The sequence below is a fragment of the Melanotaenia boesemani genome, chromosome 5 (assembly GCF_017639745.1).
Source record: "Melanotaenia boesemani isolate fMelBoe1 chromosome 5, fMelBoe1.pri, whole genome shotgun sequence".
NCBI lineage: Eukaryota > Metazoa > Chordata > Actinopteri > Atheriniformes > Melanotaeniidae > Melanotaenia > Melanotaenia boesemani.
The window spans coordinates 25,220,745-25,239,003 of record NC_055686.1 but is presented as its reverse complement, the minus strand read 5'-3'; the positions used below and the strand labels follow the sequence as shown (position 1 = coordinate 25,239,003).

Sequence of the window (18,259 nt, the reverse complement as noted above, 5' to 3'; positions counted from 1 at the left end):
TCGGCATTGGGGCTGACAATCAAGATCTTCTAAAGCTTGAAACCTGTTTTCAGGATGCAGTACTTCTTCAGTTTTACGGAGCCGAGTGGCAACAGAGTCACGATAATACGACCCTTGACTAATTGCCTTTGCTTCGGCGCAGATGGAGTAGAAAACCTCGGAAGTTTAGGTTGTGCCCCGAGCCTCGGCCAGATGTCATCCCTTAAATGTTGAGCAGATCCTGTACCACAGGTTTGATCTCCACCTGCAGCAACGCATCCGGACCATGGCAGGGTTTTATCATCATCTCCACAAGGTGTGGAACAAGGAGGGGAGCACTTAGAAAGGCCACTGCGGCTAACAGAGCCGAGCATGGACAGGTGTTTAGCCTGGGACGCAGCGATGGTGGAAAACTCACAGATGATTTTATCCTTTTCATCAATGCTGTTTTTAAGACGAGAGATGTCCAACCTCAATTTGGCGATGGTAAGTTCACATGAGTGACAAGCCATCAGCACTTTATAGTTGTAACTTAGCCTATTAGCAGCTGCCGCTCGGCGTGTGGCAGGTAGGCTAAGAAAGTCAAAGTGTGTGTTTAAAATACATGGTACAGTGCAGATGGTCAGGTCTATCTGAATACACATCATCAGCCATCTTTTTCAACTCTGTCACCACAGATCTGGGACCACTACAAATTAGGTCCAAAGAATGATGATATTGGCTGCGGCGGACTGGTGACCTGTCCAGGGTTTACCCTGCTTCTCACCTGCTAAATGCTGGGTTAGACTCCAGCTTCCCCCGACCTTTAACTGGACAAAGCGGTATAGACAATAGATGGATGGATGAATAATGATATTGTGGTACATCTGTCCTTTCCAGCACATTTTGGTCTACACATCTGCATATTTTAAAGTCTTCCTTTTAAGACACATACTCCCATTTGGAATGTACACATCAGATCTCTACCGAGCAAATTCACTGGACAAGAGGATGAGATTTTCAGAGGATGCTCTTGCGTCTTATCTGTTTCCAAATCAGTAATTGCCAAAGGCTTGTAGTTATCTGCCCATTATCAGATTTCACCATTCACATTCTGTGGTCTTAACACTGAGTGTGTTGCCCCTGAATCACAGAGAAACTAAACTTTACATCTTTCAACTAACATTTCTACTTCTGGTCTATGCATATAAGACAAGATGGAATAATCCTTCAACAATAACTCTTCACATTCTTCAAGTTCACGTTTTTGTGAGTCTTTCTGGTCTAAATAAATCCTAGTAAGCAGTGAACCAGCATCCTGATGTAAATATCTGAGCTGAGCTTCAAGTTTCATCATTAAATCACAAACACACCAGTTCTACTCTGTAGTTGTACAGGCCCACAGTAAGGACCAAAACTTTTCTTCTGTTCTCTAACAAAACCTTCAAACTGAAGGAAGATGTACTTGTATTTTTACATGTCGGTGGATGAACTCACGTTTAGTCGTCTCAGGGAAAATAAGAACCATCATCTGACTGAGGTAATGAGCATATTGCAAAAGAAAAGAGTTTCATGTTGCAGTCAGGAAACAGTGACAGACAGAAGCTCTTTAGACATCCACAATGTCACATCATGAATCATCATTTTACACATTTACTGAATTATTTATTTTTCTATATAGTGATTTGTGTTTTTCTGTATTTTGTGCATATGGTTGTTATGATGTAGGGTGCCTCCCTTGGCTATTTAATTTTTAAGTTTACTACTATCTATATGAGATTATGTACAAACCTTTAACCCATGAGAGCCCGATGTGACATATTTGTCACATACAGCTTTTGAGACATTTTGCTTCAATTTATGGTATAAACTTTGCTTAAAATCCTGTTGAACAAAATCCGATACTTGACTTCTGTCCCTTAATAGATACCCAGAAGCAGAAAACCACATTTTAATATTTTTAAATTATCACATGGTAATAAATGGTAGATACCCCGCCCAAAAAATGTTAAATTTTTCGTTACATTTTGTAATGAAAAAAAAAGGGCCAAATAAAGACCTCATATTAAAAACATTGGACATTTCTTACCATTTTTTCATGGGTCGGGCCTTTATGGGTTCAATAAGAATCCACCATGTTTCAGGATCAGCAGGACAGGAAGTGTAGACACACACTAAACCATGCTGTGTTTAAAGGAAGGAAGCTTTGTGTTAAAGCAAGTTAACAAAGAGAGAAGTTAGAAAAATCCCACATTTATTATTTACACTACTCATGTTTTAACTTTGGTTTCTCTGCTGGTCTTGACTTCTCTCATGGTTTACTTTCATTTTTCTGTCTTTGTAAAAGGAATTTGTCAGAAGTGTGAGGATTAGTTGAGAGGATGGGACTCATTTTATTCTGTGTGCTGGATTTATTCTGTAAATATGACATGAGGACTTCTTCTGTTTAAATCATGGATATTAAGGAAACTGGATCAGATGAAATTAGGTATCAGTCATTTTCACCAGTGTCTGAGAATCTGAATGAAGAATTTGGGTGTTTTGTAGATGGGATTTTGTAATTTAAGTTAAATATCTGAGTTCATTTCTGTTGTTTCTACCTGGATCGCAGGGCTGTATACACTCCTCTCCACTGGACACACTCAAGGTGACACACTTTAGTTTTTCAGTTATTTTCTTTGTAAATGAATCTCAGCCTGTTGCCTCACTGTTAGACACAAGCTGACTTTTTTGTGGATTATCAGATAATTTCATTGTATATATCTACACAGTGTGTCGGCTGGCAAAGTGTACGCAGGTGTTAAACATTTGTTGTTGTTTTCTAGGAGCTGTTCTGACCATTGATCCTAACTGGTTGACTTTTTATACTGGAGAGTCTGTTACCTTCATATGTGACATGAAGGAAGGAACAAACACTGACTGGTATTACGAAATCCTCAAGGATGGTGACAAATTCATTCCCTACAACTCAAATTCACGCTACACATTAACACCTTTACGTATAAGTTATGAAGATGAATACCAGTGCTGTGGTCGTCTGAAGACTTCACGTTATTCAAAGTGCAGTAAAAAGATCTTTTTAAATGTTCGGGGTAAGTCCTCTGTTCTTTCAACATGACTAATTTTAGTGTGACTAACATTTTTTAAGCTGTACATATGCACATCTTTCTTTACATGAACTTTAAATGTAAGTGTATTTATACATTTTGTTAGGAAATCATGAAACTTGAGGACCAAATATGATTTAAATATGTTTTTAATGAAAGTGACACATTTCTGTCATGTTTTGTTGAGTTATGTAAACTGAAAATTTTTAATATTTTCTGTTTTATGTTTTTGCAAATTGTGTTTTTGGACGATACAACAGATAAACCCAGAGCAGAAGTGACAGCAGGAACAACAACCATATCAGTAGGAGGCAGCGTGACACTGAGCTGCTCTGTGGACAACTCTGCTGGATGGAAATACCAGTGGTTCAGACGAACCTCACACACTTCTGAATATCAACTTAAAACTAATGATGAACAAAACAGAACCATCAGTGTGTCACAGGGAGGAATCTACAGGTGTAGAGGAGAGAGAGGAGATCCAGCCTATTACTCTGATATGAGTCATGAAGCCAGTATTAATATAACCTGTGAGTTCTATTATTTTATATAAAAAACATGAATTATTTTATATGAAAGTTATATGTAATATTTTCTGATGATATTTCTGTTTGTGTTTTTCTGTTCATATCTATGGAAACAGTTTCCAACCAGGTTGTTGCAACACGACAACCTGACTGGCCTCAGATTTTCAGTGGAGAGAAAATCACTCTGACATGTGAGATCCAGGGAGGAGAAACCACTGAGTGGATGTGTGTATGGAGACATCTTGGGTCAATTAGACCGCAGATTTCCAGTAAACAGTTTACTTTCACTGTTTCTGAGCTCAGCAGTGGAGACTACCAGTGTCAGTGTAAACGCAGAGATGACTCATATTCTTCAACAAAGTGGAGTGAAGCCATCAGACTGTCAGTATCAGGTCAGTCATGTTTGCTGTGTGTTCTGTCCAGATTAACAAGCAAACTGGAATCTAAAAAAGTTTGTGTCTTTTTTTTTTTCCTTTTTTTTTTTTTAGGTTTATGTCTCTCCATCCCTGCAGGTTATCGACAACCTTGTGCTGTCGATAACCTGCAGGGATGGAGAGACTGTAGAGAGTTTAAGTACAGCTGAGCACAGGCTCCAGGTGGAGCGAATGAACCTAAGAAGCAGTTAAGGCCTGGAAGTAACATGAGCCATGACAATTAAACAATCACTACAATCTGTATGAAGCAGCCAGCACTTCTGTGCAAACAGCAGTAAATCAAATTTCATGACACATCTAACAGATTTAAACACAAGAAATGAAACATTTCTCTTTTCTGTACATTGATGGGGTGGATTTTATAAAGGAATGAGATGCTACTCTGACCCTGAACCATGAGATTTCCCACATATCTGCAGTCCTGTATGACGTGTAATGTCAGTTTTAGTTCCATTCATCTACACAGATGTAGAAAATAAATGTACAAATCGAGTTGATATGAAAAATGAAAGATCATGTTATATTTCTGTAGATTTTCTGTGTGTATAAGTTTTCTAACTGCATGTTTTTATGAACAGTTTCCATGAAGCCCACAGTGGTCCTGCAGCACAGCTGGACTCTGATATACAGAGGTGAGACAATCACTGCCAGATGTGAGATCCAGGAAGGTGGAGGAACTCAGTGGACGTATGAATGGAGACCAACCAGGTTAAATAGACCTCCATCATCCAGAGAACACAGGATCAGCAGAGTTACTGACAGTGGAGACTACAGCTGCCGGGGAAGAAGAGACGAGTTTTATTTTACACAGTGGAGTGATGTCGTCTCAGTAACTGTATCAGGTAAGTTGGACGTCTTTCATCCATTTTAACTCTGTTTTCATCTGATTCATCCAAACAAGAAGGAAACACTTCCAACAACATTATGGTTGTTTTCCTCTTATTTAATATAATCTGGAGTTTGTGTCCTCAAACATTTCTGTTACATCTCTTACATGGTGACAGGTAGAATAAAAATAAATTACTTTACTTTCCTGTTATAATCAAATTTCATGATACATCTAACAGATTTAAACACATGAAATGAAAAATTTCTCTTTTCTGTACATTGATGGGGTGGATTTTATAAAGGACTGAGATGCTTCTGTGACCCTGAACCATGAGTTTTCCTCATATCAGCAGTTCTGTATAACGTTTAACGTCATATTTAGTTTCATTCATCATAGTGATGATCATTTCCTTGTTTTTTATTAACTTCTAGATGATGAAGCCAAAGCCACTCTGACAGCAGACAGTTCAGTCCTACCAGCAGGGGGCAGTGTGACTCTGACCTGTTCTCTGAAGATCCCTTCAGGATTCACTTATAATCTGTACAGAAATAGTCACATGAAACAATCTGATAAACCAGGAGGAGTTTTCAAGATCTCAGACGGAGGCAACTACACCTGCAGAGGATTTAGAAGAGACACAAACTTTATTACATCTTTCAGTAACACAGTCTTTATTCAGCAAACTGGTGAGTTTAGAAATTTCTTTTTAAATACAACAACATGGATTTTCTGAGGACAGAAGATTTATTGTGAAAAAATTATTTCTAAAAGTGTAAAACTAATGTAGAAGTAATTTAAGGCCTAACCTCATTCTTATCTACATAAAGAGAACGTTTTTATTTCAAACTGAGGTAAATGAGGTTACATCCACAATCAGTAGATAAATGATGGAAATGAATTCAGAAAGGAAAGAAAGTTACACCAAGTCCAGATTGATAAACTGCTTTTTGTTTCATTAAGATTTAAAGGTACATATACTAAAGCTATTAAATATTCATAAAGCTCAGAAGATGAAATGAGTCTGCAGGGGAACTAAGAAATCAGACAGAAGCCTCAGCTAGAGGAGGTAATCAGGATTTTATCTGATGGACTGGAGTCAGACTGTTCAAGTTAAACTGATGAGTTTTCTTCAGTTTCCTTCAGAGCAGAACAACAAACATTCACATAATTACTATAAAAGTTAAAGCTGGAAAATGTTGTGTTTGTTTTATTTGAATCTTTTTTAATTTGTATCCTAACTGGTGGTTTTGGTGTCAACAGTTTCTAACAGAGTCACCGTCACCCTGCAGCCCAGCTGGACTCTGATATACAGAGGTGAGACAATCACTGCCAGATGTGAGATCCAGGAAGGTGGAGGAACTCAGTGGACGTATGAATGGAGAACAACCAGGTTAAATAGACCTCCATCATTCAGAGAACACAGGATTATCAGAGTTACTGACAGTGGAGACTACAGCTGCCGGGGAAGAAGAACCGAGTTTTATTTAACACAGTGGAGTGATGTCGTCTCAGTAACTGTATCAGGTAAGTTGGACGTCTTTCATCCATTTTAACTCTGTTTTCATCTGTGTGAGTTAACGGTAAATTATCAGATTAAATGGTATCAAATATGTTTCCAACACATCAAACAAACAGCAGTAAATGAGACAAAAGTGTCTCAAGTGATGAAAGAAAGGAAACTTTTTCCAGACTAAAATCACACAAAGATAAAACATAAATGAAGTTCTATGAAAACCCAATGAGCCGACACCAACAAAGCTACTGACGGCCACCTCAGATAAATATGAACTTTAGTGGCTGCAGCTGACTTGGACACGATTGTAGATACAAAGTTTACGTCTTCACTTTTTAACCCGCTGGTACCAGACGTCCCGTGGACGGGACATGACAATAAATATGTATTTTACTCAGTCTATCTTCCAAGTAGCTTCACATGTTATACACCACTGGAAAGCTGAGAGTCTTGAGATCTGAACGATGTAAACCTTTCCAGGCTACAATCATAACTCTAGATTCAGCTAACACTTGTTTCAGAGTAGTCGCAAACACAGTTTATCTATGAAGCCATGCTGTGCTCCAGTAGCAGATGATGCTGCAACAAAAACACTCCTGTTTCACCAGCAAGGCTCCAGTAAAAGTCGTCCAGTAAAATAGTTGGTCCACAACAAGTTTTTATCTATAAAAACCTGTTTTAGGTAAAAATTGCAGGATTTATTTGACAAAGCTGAAACCGATTAGGAAGCTGTTTTATTTTTTTAAATGTGAATCTGATCTTTAAATGTTGTAAAGAGTTTTTTTATGTCCAACATTTTAAAACTACATTTGTGTTTCAGCAGGTAAATTAGACGTTTTTATAAATGTGTAATTTTGTCATAACGGCACTTAATGTCTAGTGTGGGGTTTATTATTTCTATGTGGTGCTTCTAGATAAATATAAACCTTTATTTAACCAGATGAGTCAATTTAGAACAAATTTTTATTTACAATAACAACCTGGCAAAAGGCAGCACATGGAAAATAAAAACAAAAACAGACGATAAAAAACATGAATACACATCTAACTAAATTCAACTCAACTTCAACTTTATTTATAAAGCCCTTTAAAACAACCACAGTTGAAACAACATGCTGTACATAAATGGACAAGCAGCACAGAAAATACAACAATCAACAGGGAATAAATAATAAAATGAAATAATTGTTCCTTGTTTTTAAAACAGTTTAAAAACAATAAACTATTTTAAAGGAATAAACAGACTGATAACAAATAAAACCAATAAATAAAACAAACCACAGCACAATAAAGCAGGAACAGAGTCTCATACTGGGCTGAAAGCCAAAGAAAAAGCTGGTTTTAAGAAGCGTGTTAAAAATAGAGAGTGAGGAAGATGGTCTAATGTGGAGGGGGAGCTCACTCCACAGTTCTGGACCTTGGTCCCCTCTGAGCTTCCGTTTGGACCTCGGTACGTCCAGGAGCAGCAGGTCAGCTGACTTCAGGCACAGAGAAGGAGCGTTGAGGTGGAGTAGCTCAGAGAGGTAAAGAGGAGCCAGACCATTTAAAGATTTAAAAACAAATAAAAGGATCTTACAATGAACTGTGTAGTGCACTGGCAGCCAGTGGAGGGAGGCCAGGACGGGGTTATGTGCTCCCTCTTACGTACTCCAGCTAGGAGGCGTGCAGCTGCATTTTCACCAGCTGGAGACGTGCGAGGGAGGACTGGTTAACCCCAAAAGCAAGAGCATTACAGTAATCCAGCCGAGATGTAATGAAGGCATGGATTACTGTTTCAAAGTGCCGTTGTGCAAGAAAAGGCTTGACCTTAGCTAGCTGCCTGAAGTGGAAAAAACTGGACTTCAGTATAGGGCTGATTTGCCGATCCAATTAAAAATCCCTGTCCATCAAAACACCGAAGTTTGAAACTGTTGGCTTTAAAAAAAACTGCAAAAGACCCCAAATTAACATAAAGGGCTTCACAAAAGCCACTGCGACCAAATACCATCATTTAGTTTTTTCCTCATTAGGATATAAAAAGTTTAGGGCCAACCAGGCTTTGATGTCTTCGAGACATGTCAGAAGAGGTGCAAGGGAGGAAACATTTTTCTTTTTGAGTGGCACATAGATCTAACTATCGTCAGCAAAAAGTGATAACATGCCATGCTTTCTCAGGACTGATCCCAGGGGCAGATCACACCAACTTAAAACAGATTGTAGGAAGACATGAAAATGGTCCAACTAGCTACAGATAAAAGTAAGTGTAACAATCCTGGACCGCTTCCATTAGCAAGTTTTTAAAAGATGACAGTGGTATAAAAGTCCTGAGCTTTAGTTTCTGCTGCAAGTGATTCCAGTCATCTGCAGCAGAAAAGTGAAAAGATGAATGACTGAAGGTAGTGCAGACTTTGTGGATGAGCAGCTTAATGAGGCGACTTGAGCCAAGAGGACATCTGATGTTATGAATCTGAGTAATGAGTGAAGATGCAACTGTGTTTTCTAATTAGGGTTTTATAAATCAACAGATACCAATGTGTTTATCTAAGAGAGTGAAGAGAGGGCTAACTGACCAGGGAACACAAGCTGTAGTGGTGTGTTAAAGGAGGATCTGGTAATAAAGCAAATGGCGGCGTTATAAATGGCGTCCAGTTAATAGAGGAGTGTTTAGAGGCAGCTCTATAAACAACATCACTGTAGTCTATGATGACTTGATAAATGATAAAAATATGATTTTACGTCATTTACTTTTTAAATGAGTCACATTTAAATAATTTGATGATTTCTGCTCTAAACTCACCAGCCAGTAAACCCAGAGCCAGTCTGGCAGCAGACAGTTCAATCCTACCAGCAGGGGGCAGTGTAACACTGACCTGCTCTGTGGACCACTCTGCTGACTGGAAGTTTAACTGGTTCAGAGATGGGTCAGTCTATCCTGCAGCTCAGCTCAGAAATAACAATGAACCAGGTGGAGTCATCAGAGTCTCACAGGGAGGTCTGTACCGCTGCAGAGGAGGAAGAGGAGAACCAGTTTTCTACACAGAAGACAGCCATGACGTCACCATCGAGGAAACTCGTGAGTTTTATTTTTGTTGTGAAATAAAACAACAAACACAATCAATTTTCTACCGGCTTATCAGTTTTGAAAGAAATACATATTTGGGTGAAGAAACATAAAGAACATTAATTAAAAAATGATCTTGCTCTAATTCTGTTTCTAAGAACATTCAACAACTAGGAATGACATACTGTATATTTTATTCTTTTCTTTTTTTACAGCCCTGAATGGAGTGAGAGTAACTCTGAATCCTGACTGGCCTGTGATTTACATTGGAGAGATGTTTACTCTTAGATGTGAGATCCAAGGAGGAGGAAGTGCTGAGTGGGAGTATGAATGGAGAACAAGCAGCTCACACAAACCTCCAAACCAGCGAGAATTCAGGGCTGACTCTGCTTCTCTTTCTCATTCTGGAGACTACAAGTGTAAAGGCAGAAACAAAAGTTCACAATATAATTCAACACAGTGGAGTGTGACCTTCAAGTTAACCATATCAGACAGTAAGTTAGAATTATTTAATATTCTAATGCTAACACTAAAAGCTAGTGTTGATTCATGTAGGCAGACAGAGATGGATATTTTCATCTGTACACTCTGCTAATTACTAACTGAGCTCTGGTTTTAGTTGCTATTATTGACAGTGTTTTAAATCCTTTTAACCCCCTCAGTGCTTTTTCATGCTTATCTATTCAGTGTGATGACTATCATAGATTCTTTTAATGAAAAAATCTGTGACATCTCATATCTTATACCTTTTATCTTTTGTCAATCCAATGCTCCCCATCTTTGCTTAGTGGTCCTCGACCAGTTTGAGCCTAACACCCACACACCTGGCTGATCTGGCTGGATCCCCTCAGGGCTGTGTACTTTCCCCTTGCTCTTCTCCCTGTATATCAACAGCTGCACCTCCAGCCATTAGTCCGTAAAACATATCAAGTTTGCAGACGACACCACCCTCATCGGGCTCATCTCAGACAATGATGAGTCTGCTTACAGAAAGGACCGGTTGGTGTCCTGGTGCAGCCACAACAACCTGGAGCTGAACGCCCAGAAGACAGTGGAGATGATTGTGGACTTCAGGAAAACCACAGCCCCACTATCCCCCCTCATCCTCACTGACTGCCCCATCTTCATTGTAGACTCCTTCCGCTTCCTGGGTACCACCATCACCCAGGACATCTAATGGGAGCCGACTGTCTGCTCCCTCATCAAAAAGGCCCAGCAGAGGATGTTCTTCCTGCAGCAGCTGAGAAAAATCAAGCTGCCAAGATGTTGGTGCAGTTCTATACAGCCATCATCGAGTCCATCCTCACCTCCTCCATCACCATGTGGCTCGCTGGAGTCACTGCCAGGGACGGGCACAGACTGCAGCGCATTGTGCGTGTCACTGAGAAGGTGGCTGCAGGCTCCCATCTCTCCAGGACCTGTATGTCTCCAGGATCTGGGGACGTGCAGGTTGGATCGCAGCTGACCCTTCTCATCCTGGACATGATCTGTTTGTCCCCCTCCCCTCAGGCAGGAGGCTACTGTCCATCTGGACCAGAACCTCCTGCCATATGGACAGCTTCTTCCCCTCTGCTATCAGGCTCATGAACACTAAAATAACTTTGTATCAGACTCATGAAAAATCAGCTACTCAGTATCGGACTCATGGACACCGACCAACTCTGCCATTTGCACTACAATATTTGCACTACGCGGTTCACTCCACACTCACACACTAGTTTAGTTATACTGTCTTTATTGCATGCCCTTATCAATTTATTTATTTATTTTCCCTTACTAGTCTATGTTCCATGTTGCACCATTCCACAAAGAAAAATTCCTAGTCTGTGAACCCTTCACTGACAATGGCAATAAAACTGATTCTGATTTTGATTCTGAATGAAGCCAAAGAACAGTCCTCTTCAAATAATTTTAGCAAAGGGCTTGAGGCCACAATCCGCACCTTGGCTGCACTTCAGTATATGAGCTGTATCTTCTGTGTATGGGGTGTATCTTCTGTGTATTCTGTATCTTCTATTTATTAATTATTGTCATAAAACAAACAGATCTGTTTGCTGTGGCAGGATGCTTAATACTGTTGAAAAATTGCATGTATTATCTAAGCTAAAGACTACACATCACGATCATTCTGACTAAATCATTTTCCAGCAGAACCCCGGCCTGTCCTCTCTGTGTCTCCATCATGGCTGAGTCCTGGATCTTCAGTAACTCTGAGATGTGAGGTTGAACATCCATCTGCAGGGTGGAGGTTCTACTGGTATAAAGCTGTTCCTCAGCCTTCTAGCAGCTTCTACAACTATGAACTAACCCTTCAAACTGCAGATCATTCCTACATTGTGCGTGGACAGACTCTCACAGCAGGATATGTGTGCAGAGCAGGACGGGGGGACGTGGTATATTATACTAGTTACAGTGAACCAAAGTTTGTCTGGTCAGGAGGTGAGTCTTTGTTTTTGGATTTTCATTATTACTGCTCCTCTGTTTTCTGTGACAACATCATACATATTTATCTAAAGCTCCAGTGTTTTTGTGTCCAGACCCAGTTGAAACTAAAACCCGTTAATGCCACATATAGAAATGTGTTTCATCCTCCTGGAAGCCATTCTGCTTTCTTTCTTGACTGAACTGGGTGTAACTTGGTGTTTGTATCTCTTTTTTATTTCTATTTTTAAATGATTTCTTCTGGTGTTGTGAAACAGAGTTTTCTTTAAAAAGCACAATATAAATTATTTAATTTACTAACAGATTGTATGCACACTGTATCCTCAAATCTCCGACCTTAATAAATATAAGAAAATATTTAAACTGGATCTAATCTAGCACCTTTCATCAATAAGCTGCTTCTGTGAATGTGGATAATAATGAAGGCTAAAGGCAATTCAACTCTTATCACATAAAGATTACAGCAAATTCAAATTTGTCAAATATTTAACAACAAAATTAAACACTACTTGAATAAAAACATGGACTATGTATTGTTAGACCACACATTCATATTGACACATTTTAAACACATTTTAAAAGCATGTTTTTAATTTTTCTTTTTTCAGATTCTCATCCAGCAGCATCTCTCACAGCGAGTCCTGACAGAGAGCTCTACTCCGTCTCTGACTCTGTGTCTTTGAGCTGTGGAGGAAACTCTACTGAGTGGAGACTGAGGAGATTTACTGAGCAACACTTGTTGTCCATTTCCGGCTGTGGGTCATTAACTGGATCCTGGTTTGAACTGGGAAGCTTACAGGAGGGTGTTGCAGTGTTCTGGTGTGAGTCTGGATCTGGCCAGTTCAGTAACGCGGTCAACATCACTGCACAGAGTAAGTTTGCATTACGCTTTTTCTTTCAAATGTGTTACAAGTAATGATCATTTTATTGGACCATTTTGATACTATTCTGCAGAATTTTATACAGTGTAACCCAAAACCTGTTTAGTACAACTTAAATATCTTATTTGAACACAAATTTAGATATCACTGAAATTCATCTGTATACAGAACATAAAGATAAAAAAGACTGCACATGCTTTGTTATTTTTTTAGGTGTCTTTGATTCCCTAAATTTATTTTTACTTATGTTCTACCATTTTGGGACAGAAATCTATCACGGAGGAAATTACATGGAGAAAAAAAACTTTTAATTTTGATCTTCTTGACAGTATAATTAGATGTATCCGTTTTTTTTTTTTTTTTTTAGGGATTTTATAAATTATTAATTTTTATTTTTTTCATATAAATTCAGCTTCAGTTGACCTGAAACATCAGTTCTTTGTTGCACATCATGTTTATAGTTTATATTTTATTCAGTATCATATAAAATGGTTTTGTCCATCTTCAGCAGTACCAGTTGTCCTTATTTTTTTCTCAATGGGAAAAATAAAGATAAATAAATGAATAAAGATTTTGATATGCGATTTATAATTTCAGGTTTTAGGTCTGAAAGTTGGTCATTTTTTGTGCCGTTCTTCATCGGACTGGTTTGTGGGATTTTATTGCTTCTCTTTGTGCTGCTGTTGTGTTTCTACAGAAAAATAAAGGGTGAGGCCTTTTTGTCACTTATTGAAAATGATAGAAACTAATTTAATGAAAATGATTAACAATTCTAACTTGGTTAAACAGATTAATTATACAAGAATCCATTTTCTTTGTTTTGTTTTTATCTCTTTTGTTTTTTTTTTACAGATGCATGTTGTAACAGGTTGGTACATGGCTCACATTAAATATAACGACTGTTTACATGATATGATTCTTATTAAATGAACATTATTTATTTTTATTTCTCAGGTTGAATCAGATTCTGAACATCGACCGAGTCTCTGCTACGCAACAATCAGTCAACGAGAATGAAACTCAGGTTTATTCCTCTCTCCTTCATGGTCAGTCCTACAAATAATGTCTCAGTTTGTAATTGTTACGTAGCTGGAGCTTCATAAATCAGGCAATAATTAAACTTAAATTAAATTAAATTAAACTTTTACTTTTGAATTTTGAATTTTACCTTGAAGTTAACACAAACACACCACATCTATTATATCTCAGAACAATTTGCCCTTCTTCCATTTTAAAACAGTCACTTCCTGTTACTTCAAAATAAAGCACTGCCATTGCTCTTAGAAACTAAATGATTCGGGATGCCCAGTCCGCCGCATCTGGGTGGGATGTGATGGGTGGGTCGCTAGGGGTGGTGGGGACCAGATTTGGGGCTCGCTGTCCTCTGGTCTGCTGGGGACGTCCCCCACGGGGCATAGTGGTAGGATTATGTGTGATGTGGTTGTGCGAAAATGAGTGTTTATGGGTATGGTGCAGGGGAGGCTGTGAGTGAGGGGTTATATGGGGTGGACAGATTGGAGTAATGGATTGAGGATGGAGTGGGTGGAGGGGTGTGTATGTGTGTGTGGGGTGGGGGTGGGGTGGGGGGTGTTATCTGGTGACAGTGTGGATTGAAGGGTCGTTGCATCTATCTGTTGTTTTTTCTGCTCTTTCTTCTTTGTGCTTTCCTTTTTGCTTCTCTTTGCTGTCTTCCTCCTTTTTCTGTTCCCTCCAATCAAGTCCAGCAAGATTAGATAGATTCTATAATTTAAAGTAAATAAATAAATAAATAAATCATATTATCAAGAGGAGCCTTATACCCATAATGTCCCCCTTGGAAAAGCAAAAACACAGCAGCCAGACTATTATTCGACTTGCTATGATGTTGGACAGGACAGGTTAAAAAAAAAATTAAAAAAGAATAATAACAGCAATTAATCATGAAATACAGGCAAATTCATACTCAGCAAACTAAAAATATTAAACATCACTATTCAATTTAGCATTTCACAACAGTAATAAAGTGGTAACTTGTAACAAATCTGATTTTCTTTATTTTCTCTGACATGCAGGTGATGCTGCTGTCTACGAATCAATCAGAGTTTGTGGAAACACTGGAAGTGGTACAGTATAAACTTGATTCATGTGGAGCTGTCAGAAGACCATATAATGTAGGGAAGCGTGACTCGCCCTAAATGTATGTAAATATTTATTTTAGATGCACCAGCAGATGAACACAGCAACGTCACATCTCATCTTAACCTCAAAGGTTGTGATAAGAGCAGTAAGTATATAAAATATTTTACAAAATCATTTTTGTTTATGTTACTACAAATATCAGAGTCTAACTGAAAGATAAAGTGTGTGTTACTGAATACACTGAAACCATCATTGTTACAGGGGAACACGAGAGCTCTGACTACATTAATGTGCATCCTGAATCAGCAACAGGTACTAATGTAAACATGAAATTTTTCCACTCAGTCATTATCTGTTATGTTTATACTATTACGGGTAAACTGGAGCCTATTCCAGCATTTAACAGGTGAGAGGCAGGGTACACCTGGACAGGTCACCAGTCCATCGCAGGGCAACACAGAAAGAGACAGACAGCCATTCACACTCTCTACTAGGGAGAATTTAGAGTAAATTACCCTAACATGCATGTCTTTGGATGGTGGGAGGAAGCTGGAGAACCTGGAAAGAACCCATGCATACAAGGGGAAAACACGTAAACTCCACAAAGAAAAGCCACCACCCCCTCAGGTTTGAACTTTATCCCAGCCGAGGCTCGAACCAGCAACCTTCCTGCTGTGAGGCTGCGGTGCTAACCACCACATTATCTTTAACTTGGATGAGATATTTGACCAACTAGTTCATTTGCTGTGAATGAATCAGCTTCTGATGTCACTTTGTCCCTCATCGTAGTTTAACAGTCATCACCTCATATTTACCATTTAACTTAAAAATCTCACCATTTGTCCATTTTCATTTTCTTTATTTCTTTAAAATGTTTTCTTTATCTGTGTTTTAGGTCCATGAAAAGAAGATTATTACCACCAAAAGAAGAGACGTGTGGACAACAAGCAGAAACAATATTCTTGTTTAAACGTGTTAGCAACTGTTCTAGACGTCCAAGCGTCCATCAGACAGTCATTTGTCCAGTTTTGTATCATATTTCTTTAAAATATTACATGATCTGGATTTATTTGTTCTCATTTATGCTTTTTATAGCCAAAACGTAAAACAACTAAAACCATGTACAAAGCTTAACAGCCATGTCCATCTTATACCTCGTCTGCAACATAATACATAAAAGCAGATTAAAACAAAATTATGAAAAGATTTTTAATAATGTGACCATGGATTGAACAAAAACAAATTGACCCTTGTTGTATTTTACAGGTTAAACATTAAATAACTGAAATATTTACTGTCAGTATTAAAATGGGTTTAACAGAGTTAACTGGCTTTGATAACATTTCAATGTGCTCAGCTGTGTAAGTATGTAGTACTCTGCTTATTTAATATGCAAGTGTACTATAACCAAGTCATATGTTGGATGTTATGTGGTGTTTTTCCTCCCTGTCAGAGGTTGGTGGTGTTATGTTGTGTGTGTGTGTTTCCCTGAATGTCTTTCAAGGATTGAACAATGATGGTGTACGCTTTAAAGTGTGATGAGCAAGATTCCTAAGAATGCTATTGTGTTTTTTTAGCCTTTTTTCTGGCTTAATTTCTTTTTCAAATTTAGTTGAGTGTTAATAAAGTCGGGTGAATAAATAAATGGTTTAATATCTTTATTTAAATGTGTCTTGTCTTGTTATCTTATATATCTTGAAAATGGCCAGAGGAGGACGTTAACATCAGCCTGGAGTCACAAAGAAAATAACACACAAAACATCATCTGTTTGATTTTCTGTGTTAACTTTCTAACATCTGGAATCCAATCCAACTTTATTTATAGAGCACTTTCAAAACAAATTGACGACGTGACAACCGTGGCCCAAGAAGGACGGGGCATCGGTGCTCAGCTATAATTAGTCCAGCCCAGAATCAATCATGACTAGAGGGTTGATCTAAGATTTGTGTACCAATAGGTATCATACCTTTAATAATTAGAACTATGAGTAGCCAAAAAAAAAAAGGCCCAGCCTAAAAGGCAGCAGTGCCTTCAATATCATTGCAGTATCAGAGACTTGGATGAAACCTGATAAGGGAACAGACATCGAATTAAATGGATATGATTTGATCTTTATAAACACAAAAAAACAAGTAAGGAGGGGGAGTGGCCTTTTATGTGGACAAGAAATATGTTTATAAGCTGGTAGAAAGAATGACAACAGTTATCAATATTATATTGGAAGTTATAACAATAGAAATATGTCAGGAAAATAGGAAAAATGTTATTTTGAGATGTATATATAGAACACCAGGTTCCATAATTGAGATTCTCAAAGAATAGATGGATGAAAAGTTTAGAATTCATGCAATAAAACTATATTTATTTGTAATGACTTTAACATAGATTTACTAAATCCAAATAAGCATAATATGACAGAAGAGTTTATCAATACAATGTATAGCATAGGCCTGTACCCCAAAATAACAAGACCTAGCAGAATTACATCACAAAGTGCTACACTAATCAATAATATATTCACAAACAACAAAACTGTGAGTGGATTACTGATCAATGATATCAGTGATCATTTGCCAGTTTTTGCCATTTATTATAACTGTAACAAGGACAAAAGGGATAATATGTTAAAGTATAAGTAGGTGAGGACAGAAGAGACAATAATGCATTTAAAATGAGCTCTTAACATGTAACTGGAAACTATATTGGAAGAAGCAGATGTTGATAGAGCATATGACAAATTCTTAAGATTTTTTTTTTAATTTTTACATGATAAACATAAAACAATATAGAAGTAAATATAAATATAATCATTGTCCATGGATTACAAAAGGATTACAAAATGCCATCAAGAAGAAAAACAGTTTGTACAGAAAATGTTTACAATGTAGAACAATGAAAGCAAAATTAAAATATAAGAAGTATAAAAATAAATTAACCACCATAATGAGAACATGTAAGAAAAATTATTATTGTAAAATATTAGAGGAAAATAGAAACAATATTAAAGAGATTTGGAAAATATTAAAAAAGTATCATTAACTATGGGTCTAAGGAAATATCATCATCCAATTATTTTATTGGTAATGGCAAAAAATTACCAACATAAATGATGAAACCAATAGCTTCAGTGAGTTCGTTGTTAACGTTGGACCAAAACTGGCAAGAGAAAAGAATGAAAATGGTGCCTGAAGATGATGATGAAGAACCAGTAACAAGAAACATTAGCTCATTGTTTACATGTAAAGCTGGAAAAAATGAGATAATACAGTAAGTAAATGCAAAAATAAGACATCAACAGACTGGAATAAAACTGACATGGTAATACTCAAAAAGGTTATTCTGGGAATTTCTAAACCATTAACACATATCTGTAATTCATCATTTCAAACAGGAACATTTCAAAGTAAAA

The 18,259-nt window shown here is 37.7% G+C and overlaps 2 protein-coding genes across 2 annotated transcripts in view; both read left to right on the top strand.

Annotated features, from left to right (window-relative positions):
* The window catches only part of LOC121639980 (titin-like), a 618,411-nt gene that overhangs the window by 445,408 nt on the left and 154,744 nt on the right, over window positions 1-18,259 (top strand). The gene's annotated exons all lie outside the window — the stretch shown is intronic.
* On the top strand, window positions 2,757-16,416 carry LOC121639997 (Fc receptor-like protein 5). The gene is made up of 14 exons (XM_041985637.1): window positions 2,757-3,050; window positions 3,326-3,595; window positions 3,709-3,984; window positions 9,148-9,420; window positions 9,624-9,902; window positions 11,557-11,847; window positions 12,459-12,722; window positions 13,329-13,439; window positions 13,584-13,599; window positions 13,686-13,777; window positions 14,783-14,833; window positions 14,929-14,994; window positions 15,111-15,161; window positions 15,745-16,416. The coding sequence occupies exons 1-14, from the start codon at window positions 2,855-2,857 to the stop codon at window positions 15,750-15,752; spliced, it is 2,244 nt and encodes a 747-aa protein (XP_041841571.1). The 5' UTR covers window positions 2,757-2,854; the 3' UTR covers window positions 15,753-16,416.

Bases quoted from the DNA above. Each gene is read 5' to 3' on its own strand.
- LOC121639997 (XM_041985637.1), top strand. From the start codon at position 2,855: ATGAAGGAAGGAACAAACACTGACTGGTATTACGAAATCCTCAAGGAT. The intron at 3,051-3,325 runs GTAAGTCCTCTG...ACGATACAACAG, and splicing joins GATCTTTTTAAATGTTCGGG to ATAAACCCAGAGCAGAAGTG. The intron at 9,421-9,623 runs GTGAGTTTTATT...CTTTTTTTACAG, and splicing joins CGTCACCATCGAGGAAACTC to CCCTGAATGGAGTGAGAGTA.